Source organism: Macaca mulatta, chromosome 4 (genome assembly GCF_049350105.2).
Source record: "Macaca mulatta isolate MMU2019108-1 chromosome 4, T2T-MMU8v2.0, whole genome shotgun sequence".
In the NCBI taxonomy this organism is placed as follows: Eukaryota; Metazoa; Chordata; class Mammalia; order Primates; family Cercopithecidae; genus Macaca; species Macaca mulatta.
Genome location: NC_133409.1, coordinates 167,864,564 through 167,890,322, shown reverse-complemented (window position 1 = coordinate 167,890,322; position 25,759 = coordinate 167,864,564). Strand labels below are relative to the sequence as shown.

Genomic DNA, 25,759 nt, shown 5'->3' with positions numbered 1-25,759 from the left:
TAGGCATAAGCCACTGCACCCAACCTAATTTTTTTATTTTTATTTTTATTTTTATTTTTATATTTTATTTATTTATTTATTTATTTTTGAGACTGAGTCTGGCTCTGTCGCCCAGGCTGGAGTGCAGTGGCCGGATCTCAGCTCACTGCAAGCTCCGCCTCCCGGGTTTACGCCATTCTCCTGCCTCAGCCTCCGGAGTAGCTGGGACCACAGGCGCCCGCCACCTCGCCCGGCTAGTTTTTTGTATTTTTTAGTAAAGACGGGGTTTCACTGTGTTAGCCAGGATGGTCTCGATCTCCTGACCTTGTGATCCGCCCGTCTCAGCCTCCCAAAGTGCTGGGATTACAGGCTTGAGCCACCGTGCCCGGCTTATTTTTATTTTTAAAGAGACTGGGTCTTATTCTGTTGCCCAGGCTAGTTTCAAACTCCTGGCCTCAAGTGATCCTCCCACCTAGGTCTACCGGAGTGTTGGGATTATAGGTGTAAGCCAGTTTGCCAGGTCCCTCTTGGATTTTTTTTTTTTGAGACGGAGTCTCGCTCTGTCGCCCAGGCTGGAGTGCAGTGGCGCAATCTCGGCTCACTGCAAGCTCCGCCTCCCAGGTTCACGCCATTCTCCTGCCTCAGCCTCCCGAATAGCTGGGACTACAGGCGCCCGCCACCAGGCCCAGCTAATTTTTTTGTATTTTTAGTAGAGACGGGGTTTCACCATGTTAACCAGGATGGTCTCCATCTCCTGACCTCATGATCCACCCGCCTCTGCCTCCCAAAGTGCTGGGATTACAGCCACCGCGCCCGGCCCCCTCTTGAATTTTTATGGAAGCTTCATGAAGCCAGCATTCCTTCCCCCAGGGTATATGTCATGGACCCTTTTAAGACCCAGAATCCGAAAGACGAGGGATGGGGGAAGCCCTGGCGTGGTGGCTCATGCCAGTAATCCTAGCATTTTGGGAGGCCAAGGCGGGAGGATTGCTTGAGCCCAGGAGTTTCAGGCCACAGGGAGCTGTGATTACACAACTACACTCCAGCCCGGGCAACAGAGTGAGACCTTGTCTTAAAAAAGAAAAAAGAAAAACAGGAGAAGATTAGTGTCTTGCCTTAGGGCAGGTGAAAGAAGGGTAGGAGAAAGTCAGAAAGAAACTGTTTCCTCAGGCCTGTCCGTGAGGCCTAGGAAGCCCAACATTATAACAAGAGATTATAACAAAGGCTATGGGAATAGACCTGGCAAGGTGGCTGAGACCTGTAATCTTAGCACTTTGGGAGACCAAGGCCGGTGAATCCCTTGAGTTCGAGTTCAGGAGTTCAAGACCAGGCTGGCCAACACGTAGAAACCTCTACAAAAAATACAAAAATTAACTGGGTGTGATGGTGCACACCTCTAGTCCCAGCTCTTCAGGAGGCTGAGGTAGGAGGATCACTTGAGCCTGGGGGACGGAGACTAATATATATATTTACACACATAAAATAATATCACAGTCATAATGTATTAGATTTGGAAGAGTGTTAGAGTCCATCTAGGTCAATCCCCTTTTTTCACAAATGAAGAAAATGAGGCATAGTGATGTCACAAAAAGCTGAACTGAAACCTCAAGTCTCTAGATTTCCAGTATAATCTTCCCAGTAGCCATACTGTATTATAAGAACCACATTGATATTATAGTTTTCCTCTTTATATTTGTCTAGAATCATAAATGCCCAAAGTTTTCTAGGTACCATACACTGAGAACCCTCACCTTCGTAACTGTGTACACAGGGACACATAAAAACACCGTCTTTTTTTTGCTTTTTTTTTTTTTTTTGAGACGGAGTTTCGCTCTTGTTGCCCAGGCTGGAGTGCAATGGCACGATCTCGGCTCACCGAAACCTCTACCTCCCGGGTTCAACCTATCCTCCTGCCTCAGCCTCCCGAGTAGCTGGGATTACAGGCATGCGCCAACACTCCCGGCTAATTTTGTATTTTTAATAGAGACAGGGTTTCTCTATGTTGGTCAGGATGGTCTCAAACTCCTGACCTCAGGTGATCTACCCGCCTTGCCTTCCCAAAGTGCTGGAATTATAGGCGTGAGCCACCGAGTCTGGCCAAAACACTGTCTTATTTTATTTTATTTTTTTTTGAGATGGAGTCTCACGCTGTTGCCCAGGCTGGAGTACAGTGGTGTGATCTCGGCTCACTGTAACCTCTGTCTCCCGAGTTCCAGCAATCCTCCTGCCTCAGCCTCCTGAGTAGCTAGGACTACAGGCATACGCTACCATGTCCAGCTAATTTTTGTATTTTTTAGTAGAGATGGGGGTTTCACCATATTGGCCGGGCTGGTCTCGAACTCCTGACCTTGTGATCCACCCACCTCGGCCTCCCAAAGTGTTTGGATTATAGCCATGAGCCACTGCGTCCGGCCCCAAAACACTGTTATTTTTTAGTAATAAAGGCCAGAGTCTGACAACCCAGGTTCCCCTTCTTTGTCCTGGGTTCCCTGGACTTGGCTTAGATTCAGTCCCTCTTTCCCTTCTCCTGGCCAAGTTGCTGTGGTGTCTGAGGACTTCTGGGCTTAAGGCAGTTAAGAGTTCTGCATTGCTCACTGGGGAGCTGCAAGGGCTGAAAAAAAGTCTTTTTCTTCCCTCCTTCTCTTGGGTGGGGAGAGAATGATCTAGATCCTTTGCATCTGTGAGTCTTGGAGCTGAGGGATGGATACACAGGGGTTGAAGTTATAAGAACTAGGGCCTCTTAGGCAACTTGTGAGGCTCAAGGGGAGAGCAGCTCCTGGTCAACGTTCAGTTGAGTGGAGCCCACAGGATCCCTTCTTCCCTCAGTATCTTCCCTAGTTTTTTTTTCTTTTCCCCCCCGAGACGGATTCTCACTCTGTCGCGAGACTGAAGGCAACCTCAGCCTCCCGGGTTCAAGAGATTCTCCTGCCTCAGCCTCCCGAGTAGCTGGGATTACAGGCACACGCTGCCACACCCAGCTAATTTTTGTATTTTTAGCAGAGACTGGGTTTCACCATGTTGGCCAGGATGATCTCGAGCTCCTTACCTCGTGATCCACCTGCCTCGGCCTCCCAAAGTATTGGCCAGGCGTGAGCCACCGTGCCTGGCCAAAATGTTTTTTTTTTTTTTTTTAAATGAATGTTTGACAATTGAGAGAAAGACCAAAAGCAGGAAATTAATAATCCACTAAGTTTCAGTCACAATGTACCTGCCGATGTTTGAGTCTTTTCTGTTTCACTCTGTGTGTCTGTGTGTAGGATCAGAAAGGGAGATGGTATTGGGTTTCTGTAAGGTGTGGGTGAATCTTGGGTTTTGGAAACACTGAGATTTCAGAAAACAGAATATACATTGCAGATGTCCCAATTTGGCAGGAGAGAAGCTCTGTTTTTGTTTAGAAAATGCTACAGATTCATAGATAGAAACGATGGGCAAAGGTGTTTGATACGGAGATCAACCAGTATTTTGGCAGGCATCATGTCTGTGGAAACCCTCAAAGTGTGCAAGTTGGGGTAAATGAGAGAGTAGCTCTAGACTGAGACGGACTGGTCTATAATCCAATGAATCTCTAGAATTCTGACGGTGAAAAAGTTATTTTCTCCTTTCCTGCTCACTTCTGTGGCCCTGACAGAGGGAAGAACTAGTAGCTTCTGTGGTAGACTATACTTTTTTTTTTTTTTCTTTTTTGCTTCCTGGAGTGTTTGTCTCCCTCCCCTTTGGATAACAAAATCTGCTCCACCCTGCATGTCCATGGTGGGAAAGGAGTTTTCTTTTTTTGTTTTTTGAAACAGAGTCTCGTTCTGTTGCCCAGGCTGGAGGGCAGTGGCGGGATCTCGGCTCCAAGCAATCTCTGTCTCCCGGGCTAAGCGATCCTCCCATCTCAGCCTCCTCAGTAAACTGGGATTACAGGTGCATGCCACCATGCCAGGCTAATTTTTGTATTTTTAGTAGAGAGGGGTTTTGCCTTGTGGACCAGGCTGGTCTCAAAATCCTGGGCTCAAGTGATCCGCCCGCCTTAGCCTCCCAGTGTTGGGATTATAGGCGTGAGCCACCGTGCCTGGCCACAAAGGAGTTTTCTTTGGAGCTATCATCTCTGCTGGTTGGAGAGGATGACAGAAGAAGGAAATGCTGGCCGGGCGCGGTGGCTCAAGCCTGTAATCCCAGCACTTTGGGAGGCTGAGACAGGCGGATCACAAGGTCAGGAGATCGAGACCATCCTGGCTAACACGGTGAAACCCCATCTCTACTAAAAAATACAAAAAACTAGCCGGGTGCGGTGGCGGGCGCCTGTGGTCCCAGCTACTTCGGAGGCTGAGGCAGGAGAATGGCGTAAACCCGGGAGGCGGAGCTTGCAGTGAGCTGAGATCCGGCCACTGCACTCCAGCCTGGGCGACAGAGCCAGACTCAGTCTCAAAAAAAAAAAAAAAAAAAAAAAAAAAAAGAAGGAAATGCTGAGATGAATGGAGAGAAAAAGAGAAGGAAGGAATGAAGGAAGGACACTGACATCCTTTGTAGCCCTGAAACTCAGACTCTGGGTTTCCAGATAGGTGAGCCAAGCCCCTCTTCCTTTTTTACCATAAGCCATTTTCTTTTTTTTTTTTTTTTTTTTTGAGACGGAGTCTCACTCTGTCACCCAGGCTGGAGTGCAGTGGCCGGATCTCAGCTCACTGCAAGCTCCGCCTCCCGGGTTCACGCTATTCTCCGGCCTCAGCCGCCTGAGTAGCTGGGACTACAGGCGCCCGCCACCTCGCCCGGCTAGTTTTTTGTATTTCTTAATAGAGACGGGGTTTCACCGTGTTAGCCAGGATGGTCTCGATCTCCTGACCTCGTGATCCGCCCGTCTCGGCCTCCCAAAGTGCTGGGATTACAGGCTTGAGCCACCGCGCCCAGCCTACCATAAGCCATTTTCATTTGGGCTCCATCCACTTGCAACTGAAGGCATCCTGATTCATACAGCTCCTCCCCCTCTTTCCCTGCCTACTGACAGGACCCCTTAAATCTCTATGCCTCAGTTTCCTCATATTGATCCCCTGGGGATTAGCTGATCACTGATAAAGTTGATTTTTCCCCCCAAACACAGAATACAGTTTTATTATAAACAGTAACTTCTATTCTTAGGAACTGCAGGTTTCCCGTCTTGGCTGCTTTAGCAGAGTTTCTGAATCAGGGCCAGCTCTCTTTTAATAACACAAGACACAATCTAAGCAGAATAGTAATGATAGTCCAAAATTTTCACACAATCCAAAGTACCAGCGACTTTCAGTGACTTGTATAAACAAGGGCCACAGACAACCAGTAGGGTTGAAAGCATCATTTTATTGTATTTGGTTTGTGCTGTGGCATTTTACTGAAGCTTGACAAATAAGACTGTAATTCAGGGACAGGAAGCACCGAATAACAAAAAGAACTAATGTCTCCTTGACATCACTCACTCTTAAGAGGGCTGTTTACATCTGAGTTTACCTCCTAGTGTGTTTTAAAATACTCTTGCAAATCTCGGTTGGCTCGAAATAGCTGTTCTATGTTCTTTCAATGGAAGCCCCCACCCTCTGAGTACACTGGTTCATAGTTATTTATAAACCTGATGGCCGGGCGCGGTGGCTCAAGCCTGTAATCCCAGCACTTTGGGAGGCCGAGACGGGTGGATCACGAGGTCAGGAGATCGAGACCATCCTGGATAACATGGTGAAACCCCGTCTCTACTAAGAAATACACAAAACTAGCTGGGCGAGGTGGCGGGCGCCTGTAGTCCCAGCTACTCGGGAGGCTGAGGCCGGAGAATGGCGTGAACCCGGGAGGCGGAGCTTGCAGTGAGCTGAGATCCGGCCACTGCACTCCAGCCTGGGCTACAGAGCGAGACTCCGTCTCAAAAAAAAAAAAAAAAAAAAAAAAAAAAACCTGATGTCACTCAAATATTATTTTTACATCCCTCTCCTTACTCCCTCACATATGAAGATAGACCTATATAAAATTAGAAACTTCACATAAGGTATTCAGTCACTTAGGTAGAAATTATTGTCACTCAGCATTTACGAAGCGTAAATTCATCATACTGGGTGAAGCATGTCTCTAAAACTGTTCCGTGGTAACCAGCTCTTTCTTCCCTTTTTTTTTTTTTTTTTTTTTCTTGGTGTTCTGAGGCAATTTATGAAAAGCAATGGGGGCTGGGGGCTGGACTTAAAAGGTCTGTTTTTAAAATTTTTTTTTTATTTTTCGAGACGGAGTCTTTGTTGCCCAGGCTGGAGTGCATGATCTCGGCTCACTGCAACCTCCACCTCCCAGGTTCAAGCGATTCTCCTGCCTGAGCTTCCTAAGTAGCTGGGATTACAGGCGTGCACCACTACACCCAGCTAATTTTTTGTATTTTACTTGGCACCATTTTCTTTTCTTTTCTTTTCTTTTTTTTTTTTTTTTTTTTTGAGACGGAGTCTCGCTCTGTCGCCCAGGCTGGAGTGCAGTGGCGCGATCTCGGCTCACTGCAAGCTCCGCCTCCCGGGTTCACGCCATTCTCCTGCCTCAGCCTCCTGAGTAGCTGGGACTACAGGCGCCCACAACCGAGCCCGGCTAATTTTTTGTATTTTTAGTAGAGACGGGGTTTCACCGTGGTCTCGATCTCCTGACCTTGTGATCCGCCCGCCTCGGCCTCCCAAAGTGCTGGGATTACAGGCGTGAGCCACCGCGCCCGGCCCATTTTCTTTTCTTTTTGGTTTTGAGACGGAGTCTCACTCTGTCACCCAGGCTGGAGTGCAGTGGCGCAATCTCGGCTCACCGCAACCTCTGCCTCCCGGGTTCACACCACTCTCCTGAGTAGCTGGGACTACAGGCGCCCATCAGCATGCCCGGCTAATTTTTTTGCATTTTTAGTAGAAACAGGATTTCACCATGTTAGCCAGGATGGTCTTGATCTCCTGACCTCGTGATCTGCCTGCCTCGGCCTCCCAAAGTGCTGGGATTACTACACCTGGCCCAGCTCTTTCTTGCTTTCTTTTATTTTTTTTTTGGAGACAGAGTTTCGCTCTTGTTGCCCAGGCTGGAGTGCAATGGCATGATCTTGGCTCACCACAACCTCCGCCTCCCGGGTTCAAGTGATTCTCATGCCTCAGCCTCCTGAGTAGCTGGGATTACACGCATGCACCACCATGCCCAGCTAATTTTGTATTTTTAGTAGAGACAGCGTTTCTCCATGTTGGTCAGGCTGGTCTCAAACTCCCAACCATAGGTGATCCGCCCACCTCGGCCTCCCAAATTGCTGGGATTACAGGCGTGAACCACCGCGCCCAGCCAGGCCCAGCTCTTTTTTAAAAAAAGATTTCTGTGATCAAATTAGTTTGTAAAACTATACACCTCTTTGGGGATTTCTAAAAACCCTACAGTAAAGTAATCGAGTTATCTTTATTATAAGGTAGCAGTCTCCAAATTTATTTCACCAAAGAATTATTTTCTTTTCAGTCCCACCTAGTAACATTTCATGGAATCGTGTGTCTTGAATCCTATTTTGGAAAACCAGGGAGGTGGCCTGCATTGGGTATGTGGAGTCCTGAGTTTAACCCTGGCTCGTCCACCCAACTGGTTGTATGACTTTGAGCAAATCACAACCTTTTAATATTTCATTTTCACATTGGAAGAGTGAGGACAGTAATACCTGTCTTGATCTAAGTTGTTTTATGGTTTAAACGAAATTATTATGATAGTGTGCTTTAAACACTATTAAAGTTATACAAATGAAAGCTGTCATTAGATAGCACAGATATTGGAAATTAATAACATACAAGTGTAAAGAGCCTTAACCTAGCAACTTTTACTGAATGATTGTGGATTTGAGTTTACTTAGGGGCCAGCACTGAGGGGGAACAGCAGCACAGTACAAAGGTAAAGGTAGGACTAGAGAATGTTGCGTGTAGAAATGTCTTTGGGAATAATTGAATGTAACCCTCTAATTTTTAATTTTATGTTTGTAGAGATGGTGTCTTGCTATGTTGCCCAGGCTGGTCTTAAGCTCGTGGGCTCAAGCAATCCTTCTGCCTTGGCTTTCCAAAGTGCTAGGATTAGAGGTGTGAGCCACCACACCCAGTCTAACATGCTCATTTTATAGACGATGGACCCAAGGCCTCTATGAGGCAGGTGAATGGCATAAGGTGACTCAGAGAGTTAATATTAGAAACATCTGATTCCCTCATTGCCAATGGCTACCTCAATATGAGACAAATCATGGCCCCATCAAATTTTCAATTTAAGAGATACAAGATATTTACATGACATAATCAGAAAAAAATACAATGGAGAACTTTTTTCTTTTTTTTGACAGGGTCTTTTTCTGTCACCCAGGTTGGAGTGTAATGGTGCAATATCAGCTCACTGCAACCTCAGCCTCCTGGGCTCAAGCCATCTTCCCACCTAAGCCTCCCAAGTAACTGGGACTACAGGGGCACACTACCATGCCTGGGCCACCACGCTGGGCTAACTTTTGTATTTTTTTTTTTTCGGTACAGACAGGGTTTCACCATGTCACCCAGGCTGGTCTCAAACTCCAGAGCTCAAGTGATCCTTTTGTCTCGGCCTCCTAAAGTGCTGGGATTACAGATGTGAGTCACCACACTTGGCCTCAGAATAAAATTTTAAAGCTCAAAAATTATGGCCGAAATAGGAAGGGCAATGAGAATCCAGGAATGAGTATGCCAAGCAGTCAGGCTGAACTGGAAATGGGCCTGAATTTGGGGCCTTGAAGAATGTATAACACTACGTTGGATTTAGATAATGCAAGAGGAAAACTAGCAGAGTTCCAGAATGGAATGGAAGATGGTAGGAGACTAAATGTTGGGCAATAGTCTAAATAGTTGGGCATTATAGTTTTGGTGAAATATCCAACAGTAAGCATTTACTGGACACCTTTCAAATTTGATGAAGTTTTTGGAGCTTTGGAGGGTATGAAAAGTAGACAACATCATCTCTGACTTTAGGGAATTTCCTTTTTATTTGGAGAGAAGAACCAGAAACATTAAAAGTGGAGAATGTAAATAGGATGCAATGCAAAGGGGTGAAATATGCACTTTCTTCAAGTGTATATGTGAACCCCTACAGATACTTCAAAACTCCTTAACACCTAGTCATTTCAGCTATGTGTTCTTTTTAGCTTCTTTTCTACTTGCTGATGTAGTACTTTTTGGAGGTATCACAATCCATTGTAAACTATTCCTTTTTTTACTGAGCTGTGAGCTTCCTGTGTCCTCAGGGATGAGGACAGTGCTGGCATAGAGTCTAATAGAATCAATGTACCTAGACATGTTCTCATCCCTGCCCCTCCAATTGAAGAGGTCAAGGCTTTGAGATGTGAAAATCATCAGGAGAAAAGGTGCATTTGACTTACAGAAAATGAAAAAGAGGACGAAAAAGCAAGAAAAGCCTTGGATGGCCTTGCCAAGATGGTAGGGGAAGGAAGTTCATTAGGAGTAGGTTACTTTCACAACAGGAAAAACTTGCAACCACTAAGAAGGCCAATCTTTTTTCTCTTTCAGGGAAAACAACACTAATATTATTCAAACCTTTTGGAAATGAGCAAATTCCTTCCTTTCCCCTGCCCTGAGGCCTCAACTTCACACAATGGTTTTTCACACCAGGTGACCTGGAGCTGGTAACCTGGCAGGGGAGTTCGCAAGGCCAGGACTGAAAAGTCCAGGCTCCAGGGCTAGTTAGGGGAACTGAAAAGAAACCCACCTTTGTTCATTAATATTTGCCTGGGGAATGAGATATCTGCGTGAAACCTAGAGAAAGCTGGTTAAAATCTTAACAACGTGGAGACGTGGAGATTCCCAGTATGCCAGTCCTAATGATCAGAAAGTTTTTAGAAAACACCTTGGGTGGCCCTACTGGAGTCTGCCCCATTGGATCCTTCCCAGGAAATGGCACCAGGGAACAAGTTTTGCAGTATTCAGGGCACAAAAGATCATTTATTTTTCCGATTGTGAAGTGAACATTAGATGACATTATTTCATTTCAGATTTTTTGAAAAGGTAAAAATAATTAAAAAAACCCTTTCGAAAAGGATTTTTATTTAGTTTACTGAAAGCTTCCAATAACGTGCCTAGTGTTAAACTACGTTAATGTTATTTATCACACAAGCCTCCCCACAGGTTTGATCACCACTAATCTGCAGATGAGGAAACTGACCAGCTCAGAGTGGCTCTCAGTTGCCTTTTGGGAAGTGGCCAAGGTGCGATTTGAATCCAGGTCTCTTACCTCCAGTTTCTGAGACCTTTCTAGACACCAAGGTTATCTCTTCAAATACTGCTGCAAGTAAACAGCTGTGTTACTCGAGTATCTAGACTTTTGAAGTAAGCAGACTCTAGGGAATGGGTAGAGTAAAATATATGGGTATGTGCTCGAGGGAGCGCTTCTGCCACGTTTTATTCCGAGGCTAGCCTGAGAGATCATGGAAAACATTGCTTCTCCAAAACCGCAGCGAAAAACAAGGAAATTAACAAGGCAGAATGGCGATGCGAGACTTGACAAAGTTGTTAATAAGGCGAAGGCCCAAAGCGCTATGCCAGGGCCTGCTACTTCATTTGTTTCAGCGATTAAACCTGCACGTCAGGGGGCTAGAGGCAGGTAAAAAGCAGGCTCTCGTGTGGCCCCGGCAGTTGATATTACTGGCACTCGGTGTTCGAGATGCTTCCTTACAGCTGCGTTTCTGTGCGGCTTGGTCTCCATATTCCACTCATTTTTGCCTCAACATTTCGTGGTATTTTATCACCAAATACGCCCGGCAAAGCAAAGATCCCGTTCAGTTTCTTTAAACACGGCTATCTTTTCTCAGGAGGCAGCCGCCAGGGCTTCACTCCTGGGCCATCAGCAACGTCCCCCAAGCGGGTCGGGCGGAAACGCGTTCGTGACCGAGGGGCCGCGTGCCGAGCTCGGGCGTGGGGGGGCGTGGCCCTTACACTCGGCGACCCCTGGCCACCGCCCACCCCGCGCGTGGGGGCGTGCGCGGCTGCGGGGCGCGGAGAGGAGTGACCTCGGACTACCCTAGGCGCCCGCAGCACGCTCTGTACACAGACGCGAGGCGCTGTCCTGAGGTGACACCGGCTGCACGGCACAAGCAGCAGGCGCCGCCGATCAACTAGTTCGCACCGAGGATTCCTCTTGGTGCGTGGCCCAGTTTTCCTTAGGACGGGCTCCAACCCCTCCCTGACACCGCCCCCCTCGCCGCCACGCTCCGAGGCCTTCCCCGGGGAAGCCTCGCGTCCCTCCCCCGCGGCTCCGGGCCGCACGCGCGCGATTCCTCGATTCCACAGGCGGTTCGCGCCGCGGGTGGGGGCGGGGCGCGCGGGGAGGGGGCCGGCGGCCGCCAGGGGAGGGGGGCCGGGGCCCAGGGGACGGAGGGGGGCCGGCGTGGGGAGTTCCTCGCTCGCGGACCACACGCTCCGCGGGCCAATCCCGAGCCAGCCTCTAGCAGTGTCGCACGCGGGACACGTCCAAGCGTTTGTTGGCACGGCCGGTGAGGGGGAGGGGGCGAGGAGGAGGGAGGGGAGTTGAGTGACAGGCTTTGCGGGGCAGGCTGGGAATTGTAGTTCCCAGCTTCCGTGGCCATAGCCATTTTGTAGTCGGGGGACTACAACTTCCAGAAGATCAAGGGGACCATTCTAAGGTGCCCCGGGAATAGGCGGCTCTCCCCGGGGCCGGGCGTCCTGGGGCACTCCTACCCAGCAGCCCGGCTGCAGGTAGACGCGAAGGCAGTGGCGGGGGCTGGCGTGGGGCGGTCGTGGGGTGAGCGGCAGGCAGGGGAAAGGGGGTGAGGTGGAGCGACGGAGCGTGCCATGCATTGAGCTAGGGAGCCTCTCTCAATTCCACGCCTGGGCTCGGCGTGGGAGCGACGCCCGAGGGCTTGCCTGGGAGGGGTTCGTCGAGGTCGCTCGGGTGTCTGGTTGGCCAGGCTGCGGGGGTGCCCTGGACTGGGCCAGGGGCGGTCGGCACCGGGCTAAGCGGGCGCCTGGCGGCTGAGCGGTGGGAGTTTTCGGCTGGCGCCCGGCGGGGAATTATCCGAGGAGCCCTAACTTGTATAAAAGCAGAGTCCATTTAAAGTTGGGCTGGATAGCCTCTCTCTCATTGGTTAGGGGGCTTGGAAAAAAGAGACTCGGCGAGCCCTCGCTGTGGTGCTGCCGCCGCCGCCGCCGCCGCCGCCGCCGCTGGAGTTGACTCTTCTGCTCGCACTGCTGCTGCAGCACAAACGTGACTTCCAACATTTTTTATTTATCTTTCCCTTTTCTTTTCCAAGATGTAACTACGGATCAGACACTAAGGACCTTCACGTTTCGCTGATGTAGTTTTTGGAGGAAAAAGGGGGGGGAGTGAAGGGCGTCGGTTTTTTTTTGTGTGTGTGTGTATGTGTTTCGGGGGAAATTTTCCATTATGAGTGTTTTACTAAAGTGAATTTTTTTTTGTTTGCTTCGTTCGTCTTTGGCTCTTTTTTTTTCCTTCCCAATTTCGGATTTATTTCAAGGCGAATCTGGCTTTGGGGGAAGAGGAAGAAAAGTCGGATTACAAGATCAACCACCACCAACAACAATAAAAACCACCAGGATATTTTTTTGCAAATTTCTGACGGCTTTAAATTCATGAAGCAATTGTCCCCTTTTGCAATCAGCATTTGGATCTCAGAATGAGCAAGGAAAGACCGAAGAGGAATATCATTCAGAAGAAATACGTAAGTGCTCCTAACAACACATCCTTTGACTTGCAGTTTTAAGCAATGGCTGTGAATGTCAAGTTTATAGATAATTCTGCAGCTGAAGGGTTTTAAACACAGCGTCCGATAAGGCTGTTTCTTTCTTTTCTGAAAGAGGGCTTTTCAAGCGAAGTGGTGTCTGCCTAGTTTGGTTGAAAAAACAGATTGGTGTAGAGATACCTCAAGTGAATAAATTGACCTCGAATGACACAACCATAATCTAGTTTTAGATGAAAGGCAAGGGATTTTGGTGGAGCTTGAGGTGGGGGGGCGGCTGCGGTAATGTAACTAAACTGCATTCTCAAGCGGATTTGGCCCCGTATTGCACTTTGCATGCAAATGAGCCTGTGTTATTATTATTAATGTTATTTGGAAAAATCGTGTAACTCATGTGTGTTGGAAGCCCTTTAAGTTGCGATGGAGGGTCCGATTATGGCGATCTTCTCTTTGCATTGGCACATCAAATTTAACGTCTGTGGTCGTTTTGGCTTATCTGGTTTACAACATAAACCAGTTGGGAATCATGTTACAGCGAATGCATTTGTTGGGATTGACTTTAATAATGAGGCTGGTTTTGTTTAAAAAATTCATGATTTCCAGTTGTAGGGGAAAAGGACACACACTATGGCTAATGTTTTTAAGTGTGTACGTGAATGTATATGTAAGTAACTACAAATATTTTCTCCCTGTTAACTGGGCTTCTGAAATTGGGTGATTATTCACAGATTTAAATGGCTTGGAATAGTTAAATTTGTTTTGTGCATAGTACAGCTACGTTTTGATTGGCATGGGGAGTGTTTTTGTTTTGTGTGTGGTGGCTTTTTTTTTTTTTTTTAAGTTTGAGGGGAGGGAGGAAGGGGGGACCGAGCGATTAACCAAATATGCACTCGAGTGATCTGTGATCAGCGGCATGCTTTAAATTAAATAACTCATTTTTTTCAAAAAAGGCCAAATGAACATACCTTAGGGATAATGCAACGTAAGAGGAAAGTTTTATTTAAGTTGGGTAGACAAATTGGTGTTAATATTTTCCCTTTTTGATCATTGTGGTGTGTGTAATGAGAGATGACCTTCGGGGCACTGGTTTTGTAAAAATATATTTAATGGAAAAGCTGAATGCTTCTTCAAGAGAGCTGATCCTTATCTAGACACGTCAACTTCAACTATGAAAGAAATGCAAGGTTAAATAATCAAGCCCAACTTAGAATGCTGTTCCATAAAGAATTTAAGAATTAAAATACATCCGCATTGCAGAGGGCTGGGTAGAATGCAAAGGACTAGTTTAAACTCAGGCTGTAGAAACTGCACGGAGGCAACCTTGCCTCGGAGCGTAGACGCCTTCCCGGGGCACGTCCGTTTCGGATGCAGCCACAAAGCAAATGGGGTAGAACTTGGACGAGAACCGCACCCCGCCTCCCATTCCGGACCTCGTTGAGGTGGACAGCAGCGTGGGGTGGGTTTTCTTTTTTATTGCGGGCAGTCAGCGGATCGTGTCTCCGAGTCCGGACGTCCGGCTGCAAGCCCGTGGCTGGCGGCGGCCGCGGGAGGCACGGCACGAGTTAATGCTTCGGGAGCAGAGCCGGTGTTCCCGACGTGCTCGAGCCGGCTGCGAAGGGGACGGCGCGCGGGGGTCGCGGCAGGCTGGGCCTGGGGCTGGGCGGGCGGGGGGGCGCGCGCGCGCGCGGCCTGTAGGGGGCAGACTCCGGGCTCTGGGCGGGCGCGCGAGGCGGGCACCGGGCTACCCGGGCCGGCTTGCAGGCGGGGAGGCGGGCGGGCGGGTGGGGCGCGGGGGCGGTGCGGCCTGCGGGGCGCGGGGAGGGTAGAGCGCGCGGGGCGGGGGCGTGGGCGTGCCGGGGTGGGGGTGCGCGGCGCACAGCTGCAGCGGGCGCCCCCCACCGCGCGCACGGCCGAGCATGGCGGCGGCGGCGGCCCGGCCGGCTTCCCGCGGCCCTGCCTGCGGGCTCCGACGCAGTCTCGAGAGCAACAGGTTAAGCCGGCTAGACGTCAGCGCGCCCCCTCCCCGCCCCCCGGTTCTTCCCCCGCCGCGCGCCGGCGCCCCAGCCCTTCTTCCCTCCCTCCACCCCCCGCGGCGCTCGGTTCCCCGACGCTCCGGGCCGCGCTCTGTTGTCATTGTGACGTCACAAAGGGACGGGCTCGGGTGGAACCTTCCCCTCCTCCTCCGTGACGTCAAAAGTCGGGCGGGAGGTTCCAGGCGCGGCGGGGCGGCGGGGGAGGAGGGAGCGCGGCGGAGGCGGGGGCTGCCGCAGAGCCGGGCTGCGGCGTGGGAGGAGGAAGAGGAGGAAGATGCGCTCGGCCTCTGCCTTCCGCTCCGGAGCGTCGCGCTTCCCACCAGGTGAGCGCCGGGGAGCTGTTGGTCCCCAAAGGAGTGCCACTGGACCCTGTTCTGATGCCACTTGGGAAGCGGGAAGCGGGGAGCGGGGAGGAGGCGCCTCCTTTCTGCAGGAATGTTTTCACTTCCTCTGTTCCAGGTCTCCTTATGGTGTTGCATTACTATCGTGGTACATGTCCCTTCGCCAGTGCTTATGTAAAGAAATGAAAGTATTGAGGGAAAGCTTTGCTTTGTTGTGGATTTGGCCACCTTGTCACTTGAAGTCGTGTTAGGGGTGCTTCAGCAGGATGTGGCCGGATGGCTTTCATGATGATGCTGCACAGCAGCAACTGTTGCTCTTTCTGGAAGCTTTGCTGTACTCTGGGTGGGGGGCTTTCCTTTGCTGTGCCGGCTCTGTGCCTACTGAGTGTAATTTTGGGGGTCTGGACCAAAGGAATACTTGTCATTGACAAATGTACTGAGAAGACATAGGACTCCTTTAAGTCTCAAGGTGCTCTTGGCTTAGTTCTTCTGAGCAGGGAAACCAGGGGCTGGCATTCTGTTTCCTCTTTTGTAAAATGGAAAAATACCTGCCATTGCCACTTAACTAAGTCACTGAAAAGATCATGTGCATGAAAGATGTAAAACAGTATGCCTCTTTATATGTAAGGTGACATTATTACTTGAGCTGGTGGAAGGCAGCACGTTTCCCACAGTTGGTCTCAAAAGCCAGGGATGCCTGCTGAGTTGCCATTTAGTTTATTACTTTAGCAAAGCAGAGTTGGGGGTGCGATTGTCGATAGTAGGCTTTGGGAGAAATGATTGTTATGTTTCATAATAAATGATGTCCTTGAGAAACTCATAAATTGCAATGTAATCCTGTCTTAATTGTGTTGGGCACGACTCCCACTGCAATACGTTAAATAACTGAAAACATTTGCCTTTGAAAGCCCCAATCCACTTGGACAATAAAAACAGTTGCATGTTTTGCACCATGGATATTTTCTGCTGTTTCCATCATTCCACTGCCTGGTTATTCCTAGGAAGAATAACAGATAGGATATTGGGGCTTCACCGCTATTTGATCTTTGCTTTATAGCAGGTATCTGAAATAGAAAATCTCTGCCATATGAAGATAGTAATTCATGTAGTTAGCATGAAAACAAATTGCCAGTTTGATTTTCTAGGACAGCTCAAGCAGAATTTGTACCACTAGGCTGTAAGTTTTAAGTATCTAATTTTCTGATTTAAAAGTGTATGATTTAAAAATTGGAAAACGTTTTTGTTATAAGCTTCAAAAGGATTTACTATAATTACAACTACATAAAATTGTAAAGAAAAAAGTAGGAAGAACAAAAAATATAGTGGTTGGATTTATGAGGTTTTCTGTTTTAAAACTCAATTCATCACAAATTGTTCAGTCACGTTATTTTACAGTTGGTGGGGTGGTGGGGAAATTTGTACATTATTTTATTGCTGTATTTCTTCTTTCCTGGGATATTTACATGGCTTTCCAGCTACTTGTTTCTAGTAGTGGGAAATCTTGCTCTGTGTTACTTAAGTGCAGGGCAGTGGCAGTTTGGCTCCTATCACTGTATAGGGATACGGAAGGAAAACACAATGAAGTCCAAAGTTTCACTAAAATTTGAGAGAAAGATTATGTCGACAAGTAATCCAACTTAGATATTAACCTACAGTAAAATAATAACCTGGATAATAACCAACTCGTGTCCCTGTAGCCACTGGCCCAAATAGACAACTAGAATTATTTGGTACTTGCTAATGCCTGTTTCCTCGTAAGTGGGTTAAACCAGTCCCTGTTGCTGGGCTGAAGGCTATTGATGCACTTCCAAGTGCCTTGGAAATAACTCCAGTGTTAATATATACCTTGCTCCAAAGGTTAAACTTTTCTCCTTCAGAACAAGAAAATCTTTTGGAGTATATAATTGGTGTCTGTAGAAAATCTTTTGGAGTATGTAATTGGTGTCTGTTACTTTCAGAATGGAACTTTCTTTTTTTTTTCATTGAAGACACAGGAATGTCATATTAAGTGTAGTTTGTTAAAACACTTGGTGAAGGCTAAGCTAGAGAGCATTTTTGTTTGTTTGCTTTTTTTTTGAGACAGGGTCTTGCTCAGCTGCCCAGACTGGAGTGCAGTGGTGGCTCACTACAACCACCAGGGTTCAAGCTATTCTCCTGTCTCAGCCTCCTGAGTAGCTGGGATTACAGGCACCCACCATTATACCCGGCTATTTTTTGTATTTTAGTAGAGACGGAGTTTCATTTCACTGTATTGGCCTGGCTGGTCTTGAACTCATGACCTCAGGTGATCTGCCCGCCTCGGCCTCCCAAAGTGCTGGGATTACAGGTGTGAGCCACTGTGCCCAGACAACTGAACATTTTTAAGCTAGTGGTTTGCCCTTGCTCATGATGGTGTGAGGACTCACACTCCTGACATTGTCTGAATTCTGGCTGCTTTGCTGTCATCATCCTGATGTTACTGGTCCATGCCTCCCCCAGGATTGCAGTAGTAGCAGCTCTCCTAACCACCTTTTACCTACCCATCCTACTTGTCCTGTTGGCTGTAGAACGTCCTGACTGATATGCTAGGACAAAGGTCCTGGGCAGCTCTGGGAAGTACCTCTGTCCCCTTTGGCTTTCACACAGAAGTCTTGCTAAGTGTCAATTGTTTGTTCCCAAATCTGGTTATTCCAGTTGGGCTTATTATTGTAATTACAGTTAAGTATTACGTCAACCTTGAAACGAGTGTGAAAAAGAGTTGGGGCCGGGCGCGGTGGCTCATGCCTGTAATCTTAGCACTTTGGGAGGCTGAGGTGGGTGGATCATGAAGTCAGGAGTTCAAGACCAGCCTGACCAACATGGTGAAACCCCATCTCTACTAAAAGCACAAAAATTACCTGGGCGTGGTGGCACATGCCTGTAATCCCAGCTACTCAGGAGGCTGAGGCAGGAGAATCACTTGAACCCAGGAGGCGGAGGTTGCAGTGAGCTGCTTGTACCTGGGAGGCAGAGGTTGTAGTGAGTTGAGATCATACCAGTGCATTCCAGCCTGGGCAACAGAGTGAGACTCCGTTTCAAAAAAAAAAAAAAGAAAAAAAAAAAAAGGTGGGCCAGACATTTCCCAAGATTTTTGGGAAAATCTGTAAGGACTGTCCACGCGCATTGCTTTGCAAGTGATTCCCTTTTAAGAACCAAACTTCAACGCCCAGACTTCCCCAACAAGCAAAACAGCATAATGTGGAACAACAGAACACTCAGAGACTTAAGCTCAGAAATAAGACCCATGGCCTCATTTCAAAAAAAAGGTAATTAAAAGTAGATTTGTCTTTGTCGGTTAATATAAAATGTTAAGGAATATCTTTTAAAAAAAATTGTTTCTTGTCTAACAAACTTGTTTCCATTAACTAACCAACTTCTGGTTCTTGTCATCTCTCCTAAGAGTGCTTCCAACTGTGTTTAACCTTAATCCCCAAATGCTAAACTGGACTCCCTGTCTGCTTCATGCCAAGTAACTTAGGTAAAGTGTGGGTCAATTTAAAGTAGTCCTACTGTGGTGATTGTATTACTTTTGGAGTTAAAGTAATTGTGCCGTTCACTGAATGGCAGGGAACAGAAAGAGTCGTAATTTTCACCTAATTCATGGAGTTTAGAAGCTTGTATCTTGTAATCCGGCAACTTTAATTATATATTGTTTTACTTATGAGATATTGTCGAAGGTCTGTTCCCTTTCAAATCCTTAAGACTTACCTGTTAATAAAAATGAAACCAATTGAATCTGTTTTTCTGTGTGCTCAATTATCTTTTGTTTTTTTTCTGTCTTCCAGATAACTGTAATCTTTATTCCTGTGACTCCCTAAGACAAGCCTCAATTGCTTTTCCAGGCCCCCAGTCTTTGTTTTTCTGATTCCTTTTTTCCATAAACCTTTTCCATACTTGCCTCACCTTTGCAGGCATCTTTTATTCTGGGAGGTGGGAACTCCGTGATATCTGTCTACAGTTTTGTAGAATAAGAGTGAGCGAGATTTTATTCTCATTATCCTTCTAGGTTTTAATCTTTCTTGGGACTTCAGACAATCTTATAACCTTCTGCCAGCTTCAGGTTTTTTTGTTTTTTTTGTTTTTTTTTTGAGATGGAGTCTCGCTCTGTCGCCCAGGCTGGAGTGCAGTGGCCGGATCTCAGCTCACTGCAAGCTCCGCCTCCCGGGTTCACGCCATTCTCCGGCCTCAGCCTCCAGAGTAGCTGGGACTACAGGTGCCCGCCACCTCACCCGGCTATTTTTTGTATTTCTTAGTAGAGACGGGGTTTCACCGTGTTAGCCAGGATGGTCTCGATCTCCTGACCTCGTGATCCGCCCATCTCGGCCTCCCAAAGTGCTGGGATTACAGGCTTGAGCCACCGCGCCCGGCCAGCTTCAGGTTTTTTTAATAAGGAATTTTTTTTTTTTTCCCCGAGACAGAGGAGTGTCTCTCTGTCACCTAGGCTAGAGTGCAGTGGCGTGGTCTTGGGTCACTGCAACTTCCACCTCCCAGGTTCAAGCGATTCTCCTGTCTCAGCCTCCCGAGTAGCTGGGACTACCGAGTAGCTGGGACTACCAGTGTATACCACCACACCCGGCTTACTTTTGTATTTTTAGTGAAGACGGGGTTTCACTATGTTGGCTAGGCTGGTCTTGAACTCCTGACCTCGTGATCTGCTCATCTCAGCCTCCTAAAGTGCTGGGATTACAGGCGTGAGCCACTGTGCCTGACCAAATAAGAATTTTTAAAATTCAATTCTGATTGAGAATAAAATTATTAAAAGTGGAGCTGACCTGTCATTTTGCTCTTGGTGGAAGACTCCTGTTTCCAGGACTTCTGTTCCTGTCACTTCTTGCAGGTGGCTTTTGTCTTTCTTGCTCTCTTAGGCTATAGGAAAGAGCCCACGCAGATTGTCCCAGAGGGCAAAGTCTAGGTCATTCCTGCGTGAGCAGCCACTGGCAGCTCGACCACACCACTCTGGGTCTCTGGGTTTTTTTTACACTTTTACCACAGTTTGTCTTGCCACAGATTTCACTATTGTAAGGGTGCTGCCCACCTCTCCTGGGGCTCTTTTTCCCATTTGAAGAACTGCCCCAGAAAAGCTTGGATTATGGAAAACACCTCCAGATGACGACACAGCACCCACTTCTCTTAACGGTATTGTGAAGAGAGGACTCAGTCAATTCTGAAATAACCGCCTACGTTGTGAGTTTGAGAAAAGGGGTTTTTGAGTCCATTTTACAGATGAGAAAAGTAAGGTGAAAAACCAGCCAGATGATTCGCTCCCCACTTTTGAGTTCAGAGGACATAGAAGTAAAATGAACCATCAGTGGAACCCCAAAAAGGGGAGAAGAAAAGGTCGTAAAAGGGACTGTTGGCAGCCTTTGGAGAGGCTTTTTGCTTGAGAAAGTTGGAAGTGAGGGCAGTTTGTCAGGAGTGTCAGTCTCCCCTGCATGTTTGTATTTGTTGTTTTTTGAAGCACCAGTTGGTGGAGCTACCCCCTTATCCCCAGCTGGCTGTCTCCCTGAGTCATCATTGGAAGAACTGACATTCCGTGTCCCTTGGGACTGGATGGGTTGTGCTCTTCTAGTTTTACAAGTACCCCCGCCACATTCTTGGGCGTATCTGAGGCCGGGCAGTGGGCTGCAGTTCTCCAGACTTGCAAGAACCGGTTTGATTTCCCAGGGCTGTTGACTTTTTCTTGTACTTGACTTGTACTTTCTTAACCCTGACTTTGAGGCTTAGGGGACCATGGAACACTGGGGAAATCATTTGCCCTCAGTCCTCACCAGGGGCTGGGCCATCCATTAAACAAAGGCTGTCCAGATGTGTTAATGAGGCGGTGTGAGTAATGGCAACATTATCCGTGATGACTTACATAATCATAGGACAGATGTGGGTGTTAGAGAAAGAGGAACCCTACTGGTAGAAGTTCTTGAGAGTTATTCTTGAGAGCTGGTGCTGCCTAAAAGGTCTCAATTGGATTTTAAGTTCTAATTTTGTAAGTCTGTCAAGCTCCACCACCCATGAAGAGGAAGGCCAGTGAACACTGAAATATTATCAACAGCATTGTTTGCTCCTAGAAGGTTAACAAAATACATAGCCACAGGGCGGGGCACGGTGGCTCACGCCCATAATCCCAGCACTTTGGAAGGCCAAGGCAGGTGGATCACTTCAAGTCAGGAGTTCGAGACCAGCCTGGCCAACGTGGTGAAACTCCGTCTCTACTAAAAATGCAAAAAAATTAGCCAGGCGTGATGGTGGGCACCTGTAATCCCAGCTACTTGGAAGGCTGAGGTAGGAGAATCACTTGAACTCGGGAGGGTGGAGGTTGCAGTGAGCTGAGTGAGACTCTGTCTCCAAAAAAAAAAAAATTGCATAGCCACAGTTTTGCCACTCCATACTCCCAGTAAGGGTCTTCCCTCATACACATTTGTCAACTAGGAATTCTTTAATTCTTTTTTTGAGACGGAGTCTCGCCCTGTCGCCCGGCTGGAGTACAGTGGCACTATCTCAGCTCACTGCAACATCTGCCTCCCGGGTTCAAGCGATTTTCCTGCCTCATCCTCTGGGATGATCCTCTGGGATGTAGTAGCTGGAACTACAGGCGCACACCACCATGCCCTGCTAATTTTTGTATTTTTAGTAGAGACGGGGGTTTAGTAGAGACAGGGTTTCACCCTGTTGGCCAGGATGGTCTGTATCTTGACTTTGTGATCCCCCCGCCTCAGCCTCCCAAAGTGGTGTGAGCCCCCGCCTCCGGCCCAATTAGGAATTCTTAACAGTAACTGTTTTTTTGGGGGGAGGTGGGGAGAAGGAGTGCAAAGGATGGGTTGTGTGACTCTTGTCTACCTGGAGACCTGGTTTACTGGGACAGGAGAATGTGGGAGATATTTTGATGCCCAGTTTATTGATCTCTTAAAATCTGGGTAGTTTTGTCTCCATTATTTCCTAACCACCATTTTGGTGAGAGCTTGGTCTGAAGTGGTATTGTATTATCTCTTGGTTCTCTCTCGGTTTCGGCCAGCTGTTAGAGTGTTTGGTGCCTGTGGGGGCAGAAACAGGTGCCAGGAGGAAATGAGAAGGGATTAGGACTGAGCATGTGTTTCTTGCATTTAGTCCTTCTATAGGTTTGCAGAAGGGAGCTGAATGAATGCTTATTCTGTTAAGCAGCAGACTTGTGTGCTTTGTATATATGCCTTATTACTGCTACTAAATGGAACTCGGTAATGAAATGCCTCAGATTTGGACAGGTTTGTGAATATATGGGGTACCTCTGCAGTAATGGACAAAGTTGGGAATGTGAGCCTAGTTCAAATTTGGCCCTGTGTTAAACTGGCTGTGTGACTCCAGGCAAGCTATACAACCTCCCTGAGCTATTTCCTCATCTGGACAACTTATTTCATGCACTTCACAGGCTTGTTGCTGGGAGAGGTAGGGGAATTTTTGATGTGAAAGCACTTTGTAAACTGCATACTGCTGCACAAATGCTCAAGGTATTATTACCCAGTTGGAAATCACCAACCTGGAGACATCAGGCCTGCCAGCGGCCTTCCTAGCTGACTCAGATATAAATGAATCAAATGAATTCTGTACTTTGATTCTTAATAAAGCAAGCGGATAGCAAGTAACAAATGCACTTTGGGATACAGAACAAGGCTTTACGGATTAGAAGGTGATGTAATCACTTTCTTCCTCTGTCCTATATTAGCCACCACTTGACTCCTAGATACACCTGGGTGGTGAATTGGAAAGAGGGATAGATTGAGAATTAATATTGGAGTGGCTCTGAATCTGTGCACAGATGTTTAAAGAAAACATAGTCCTTGAAATTAAAAGTCTGATCATGATCTGATCGCGATCCTTTAGTGGCTGTCTGGTCCTCAGGATCGAATCTAAACCAACTTTGTTCCCAGCATGGCATAAAAAGCCCTTCTTGATGTACTCCGAGCTTATCCTGCCACCCATCCACTTCACGCATCCTGGGCTTCAGCTGAGCCCAGCATCTTGTTCCTCTATTTGCTTGGTGAATGGATTGCCTGAGGAACCCACTGTGTCTGTCTGAAGCCTGCCACCCTGTTTACCCGGTCTGGCAGAGCCAGGCTCTTTCTCCCGGTTGGCTGGTCTCCTAACACTTTATTTTTAGGTGCTGGAGTTATTTGCTTACATGTCTCTCACCCTATTAACCCCACAAGAGTAGGGGCTGAATTTATGTCATTGTCGGTCACTGTTAATGTCTAATACATAGTATACATTCTAGGAATATTTGAGTTCAAGTTTTCGGTGGAGTATTTCGAATACTACTTAGTAGTGGGAGGGAATTGGTATGGATCTAGTGCAAAAAGATAGACTTAACTGATCACAATTTTGGACGCTATAATTTTATAGTTGAGAATTCCTGAGGTTTCTAGTACTGTTGTTAAGTGACCTGCTTGTGGTCGCATATTTTATCAGACACAGCTGGGGCATGAAATCCAGGCCCTGATACAGTAGAAGGCCCTCTCTCTTTCTGCCTTTGGAAATACTTCTTCCTTTCAGGGGGATTTTCAGCTATCCATGGTAACTGCAGTAATTGGTTCATTTTCATGGAAAAACAAAATCCACGTGTAATCCCCATACCTAATTAAGCCAACAGCATTTTACTGTTGTGCAGATGGCCGTTTTTGCTTAATAAGAAGTAATTCAAATCAGACAAGCACTCAAAAGATAGAAATCATTGAAATCACATACTGGACATTCCTTCACTTGTAGATGGTTTTATCTATATGGGCCATACTCTTTAAGTGCTGTATTTTTGTTACCTGCTGTTTGCATTTATAACTTGTCATGGTAATCAAAGACAATGATTTTTAATGGCTTCAAGGCAGTTGGTTGATAGATACCACCATTTTCTTGACTCATCTCTTCGCGATGGGTTTGGGACTGTTAGACAAAATGATGCGTGCAGCCTGCTTTGCATGTGTCTGTTTGCACTCATCTCTAAATTCTTCACTGTGAAATTACTGAGAAGTGCCCGTGTTTACGTTTTGATCTTTCCTAGTACATTGCTTTCTTGGAGAGAGGCTATACTAATTTACGGTCCCACAGGTAGTACACGTTAGGCCAGCGGGTTTGTTTGTTTGTTGGCTTTTAAAAACCAATACAAGCATTTGTAACAAGTAGTAAAGATGTCAGTTGAGTTTTATTTAAGTTTCTGTTTTCTTCCCGTGTCCTCTCTCAGGGCATTTAGAACTAAATGAGATAAGATATGTGAAAGCACTTTGTAAAACAAAATTGCTCTAAGAACACAATGTATTATTAGTCAGAACAGCTCTAGTAGGGAAGGGAAAGGGAGAGCCTTGGGTAATTGTACAATGATGTTCGTTATATGTATGAAATGCTTTTTGTTGTGAGAACATAGAGATACTTAAGCAATGAAGATGGCCCACAGTCACATTGTTTTCATATGTGATCTCAGCCTTGTTTGTGAGGTGGGCTTTGTATATTTACAAAGATCCCTTTGGGCTGTGGCTTGGAAGACAAAAAATACAGGTGGCATTTTTTGGTTGCTTACCATGTTCTGACACTGTGTTGGGAGTTTGAAAATATGACATTGCCTTTGTCTGAGGGGCATTTACAGTTTAGTTGGCAGCAGGGATGTGAAACAGTGGGAGGAGAGCACTGGCTTTGGAGTCAAACTGAAGTTGAGGATCTCTGCTCTGTCATCTTGGGTAGATCACCTCTCCAGGTCTCAGTTTCTTCATCTTTGAAAGGGGGAGAATTGTGCCTTCATTATTGGCCTCTCAAGGTCATTTTGTGGAAGACTGAATCAGATGTTAAGTGTGAAGTGCTTTATAAACTGTGACTATAACCGGGCACGGTGGCTCACACCTGTAATCCTAGCACTTTGGGAGGCTGAGGCGGGTAGATCACAAGGTCAGGAGTTTGAGGCCAGCCTGACTAACATGGTGAAAACTTGTCTCTACTAAAAATACAAAAATTAGCCAGGCATGGTGGCGAGTGCCTGTAATCCGGGCTACTTGGGAAGCTGAGGCAGGTGAATTGCTTGAACCGGGGAGGCAGAGGTTGCAGTGAGCCGAGATTGTGCCACTGCACTCCAGCCTGGGCAACAGAGTAAGATCCTATCTCAAAACAAAACAAAACACCAACTGTGACTGTTTAGACCATATTATTATAAGTCCTACAGGTTGTTGTGGCTGTAATTCTCCAAGTGCAAGATTGAAGAGGAAACTGTTTCTGGGTCATCTATGCTGATTATGGTATATCCCAGTGAAGAGGATAGAAATTCAAATAATAAGGGTGCTTAGCACCTTTCCTTCTCACCAAGGCTTAGTTTTTCTTCCTAACTTATGGAAAAATGCAGTGTGAGTCTCTTCATACCCAGACGTATTTTTGGATCGATGGGATTTTTATCTTCCCTCTGCTTCCCTGGTTTGTGAGGATGAGGGTAGTGTTCACAGGGTGACTAAGCAGCAGCCTTACTTTTTTGCATACTTTCGAATGAACTACTTTGCCTGCCTTTTATTCTCCAGGCAAGATGTACCCTTAGAGATGAGGTGGAACCTAACACTTGGTTTTACCTAAATTGCCTCCTTTTCCATTCTTACACTGCCCAGAGCACTAAAGCTCTGTTTGTTCTATTTTCAGCTTGTAATAATGTCTTGATGTTGGAGGATGAAAGAGCTGATGTGAATAGA

The 25,759-nt window shown here is 47.0% G+C and overlaps 2 protein-coding genes across 8 annotated transcripts in view; one reads left to right on the top strand and one right to left on the bottom strand.

The window, feature by feature from the left end:
- Positions 1–9,904: 9,904 nt before the first annotated feature.
- LOC144340631 (uncharacterized) lies at positions 9,905–11,792 on the bottom strand. The gene is made up of 2 exons (XM_078001061.1): positions 11,673–11,792; positions 9,905–11,612 (listed from the first exon to the last, which is right to left on the bottom strand). The coding sequence occupies exons 1-2, from the start codon at positions 11,790–11,792 to the stop codon at positions 10,773–10,775; spliced, it is 960 nt and encodes a 319-aa protein (XP_077857187.1). The 3' UTR covers positions 9,905–10,772.
- The window catches only part of JARID2 (jumonji and AT-rich interaction domain containing 2), a 280,808-nt gene continuing 266,564 nt past the window's right edge, over positions 11,516–25,759 (top strand). For 2 of the 7 annotated variants that reach the window (XM_078000934.1, XM_015135588.3), the window contains exon 1: positions 12,158–12,673. Coding sequence is in view for 2 of the 7 variants with exons in the window: in XM_015135588.3 (XP_014991074.2) it covers positions 12,629–12,673 (45 nt within the window). In the remaining 5 variants the exon portion in view is untranslated. Of the gene's footprint in view, positions 11,691–12,157; positions 12,674–13,941; positions 14,148–14,904; positions 15,048–25,759 lie in introns of those variants that run through there. The other 5 variants (XM_078000932.1, XM_078000935.1, XM_078000933.1 and 2 more) reach the window with 5 other exon arrangements.

Coding starts and splice junctions, on each gene's coding strand:
- LOC144340631 (XM_078001061.1), bottom strand. CDS start 11,792: ATGCATGGCACGCTCCGTCGCTCCACCTCACCCCCTTTCCCCTGCCTG. Junction 11,613..11,672: donor ACCTGCAGCCGGGCTGCTGG/GTAGGAGTGCCC, acceptor GGGGCACCTTAG/AATGGTCCCCTTGATCTTCT.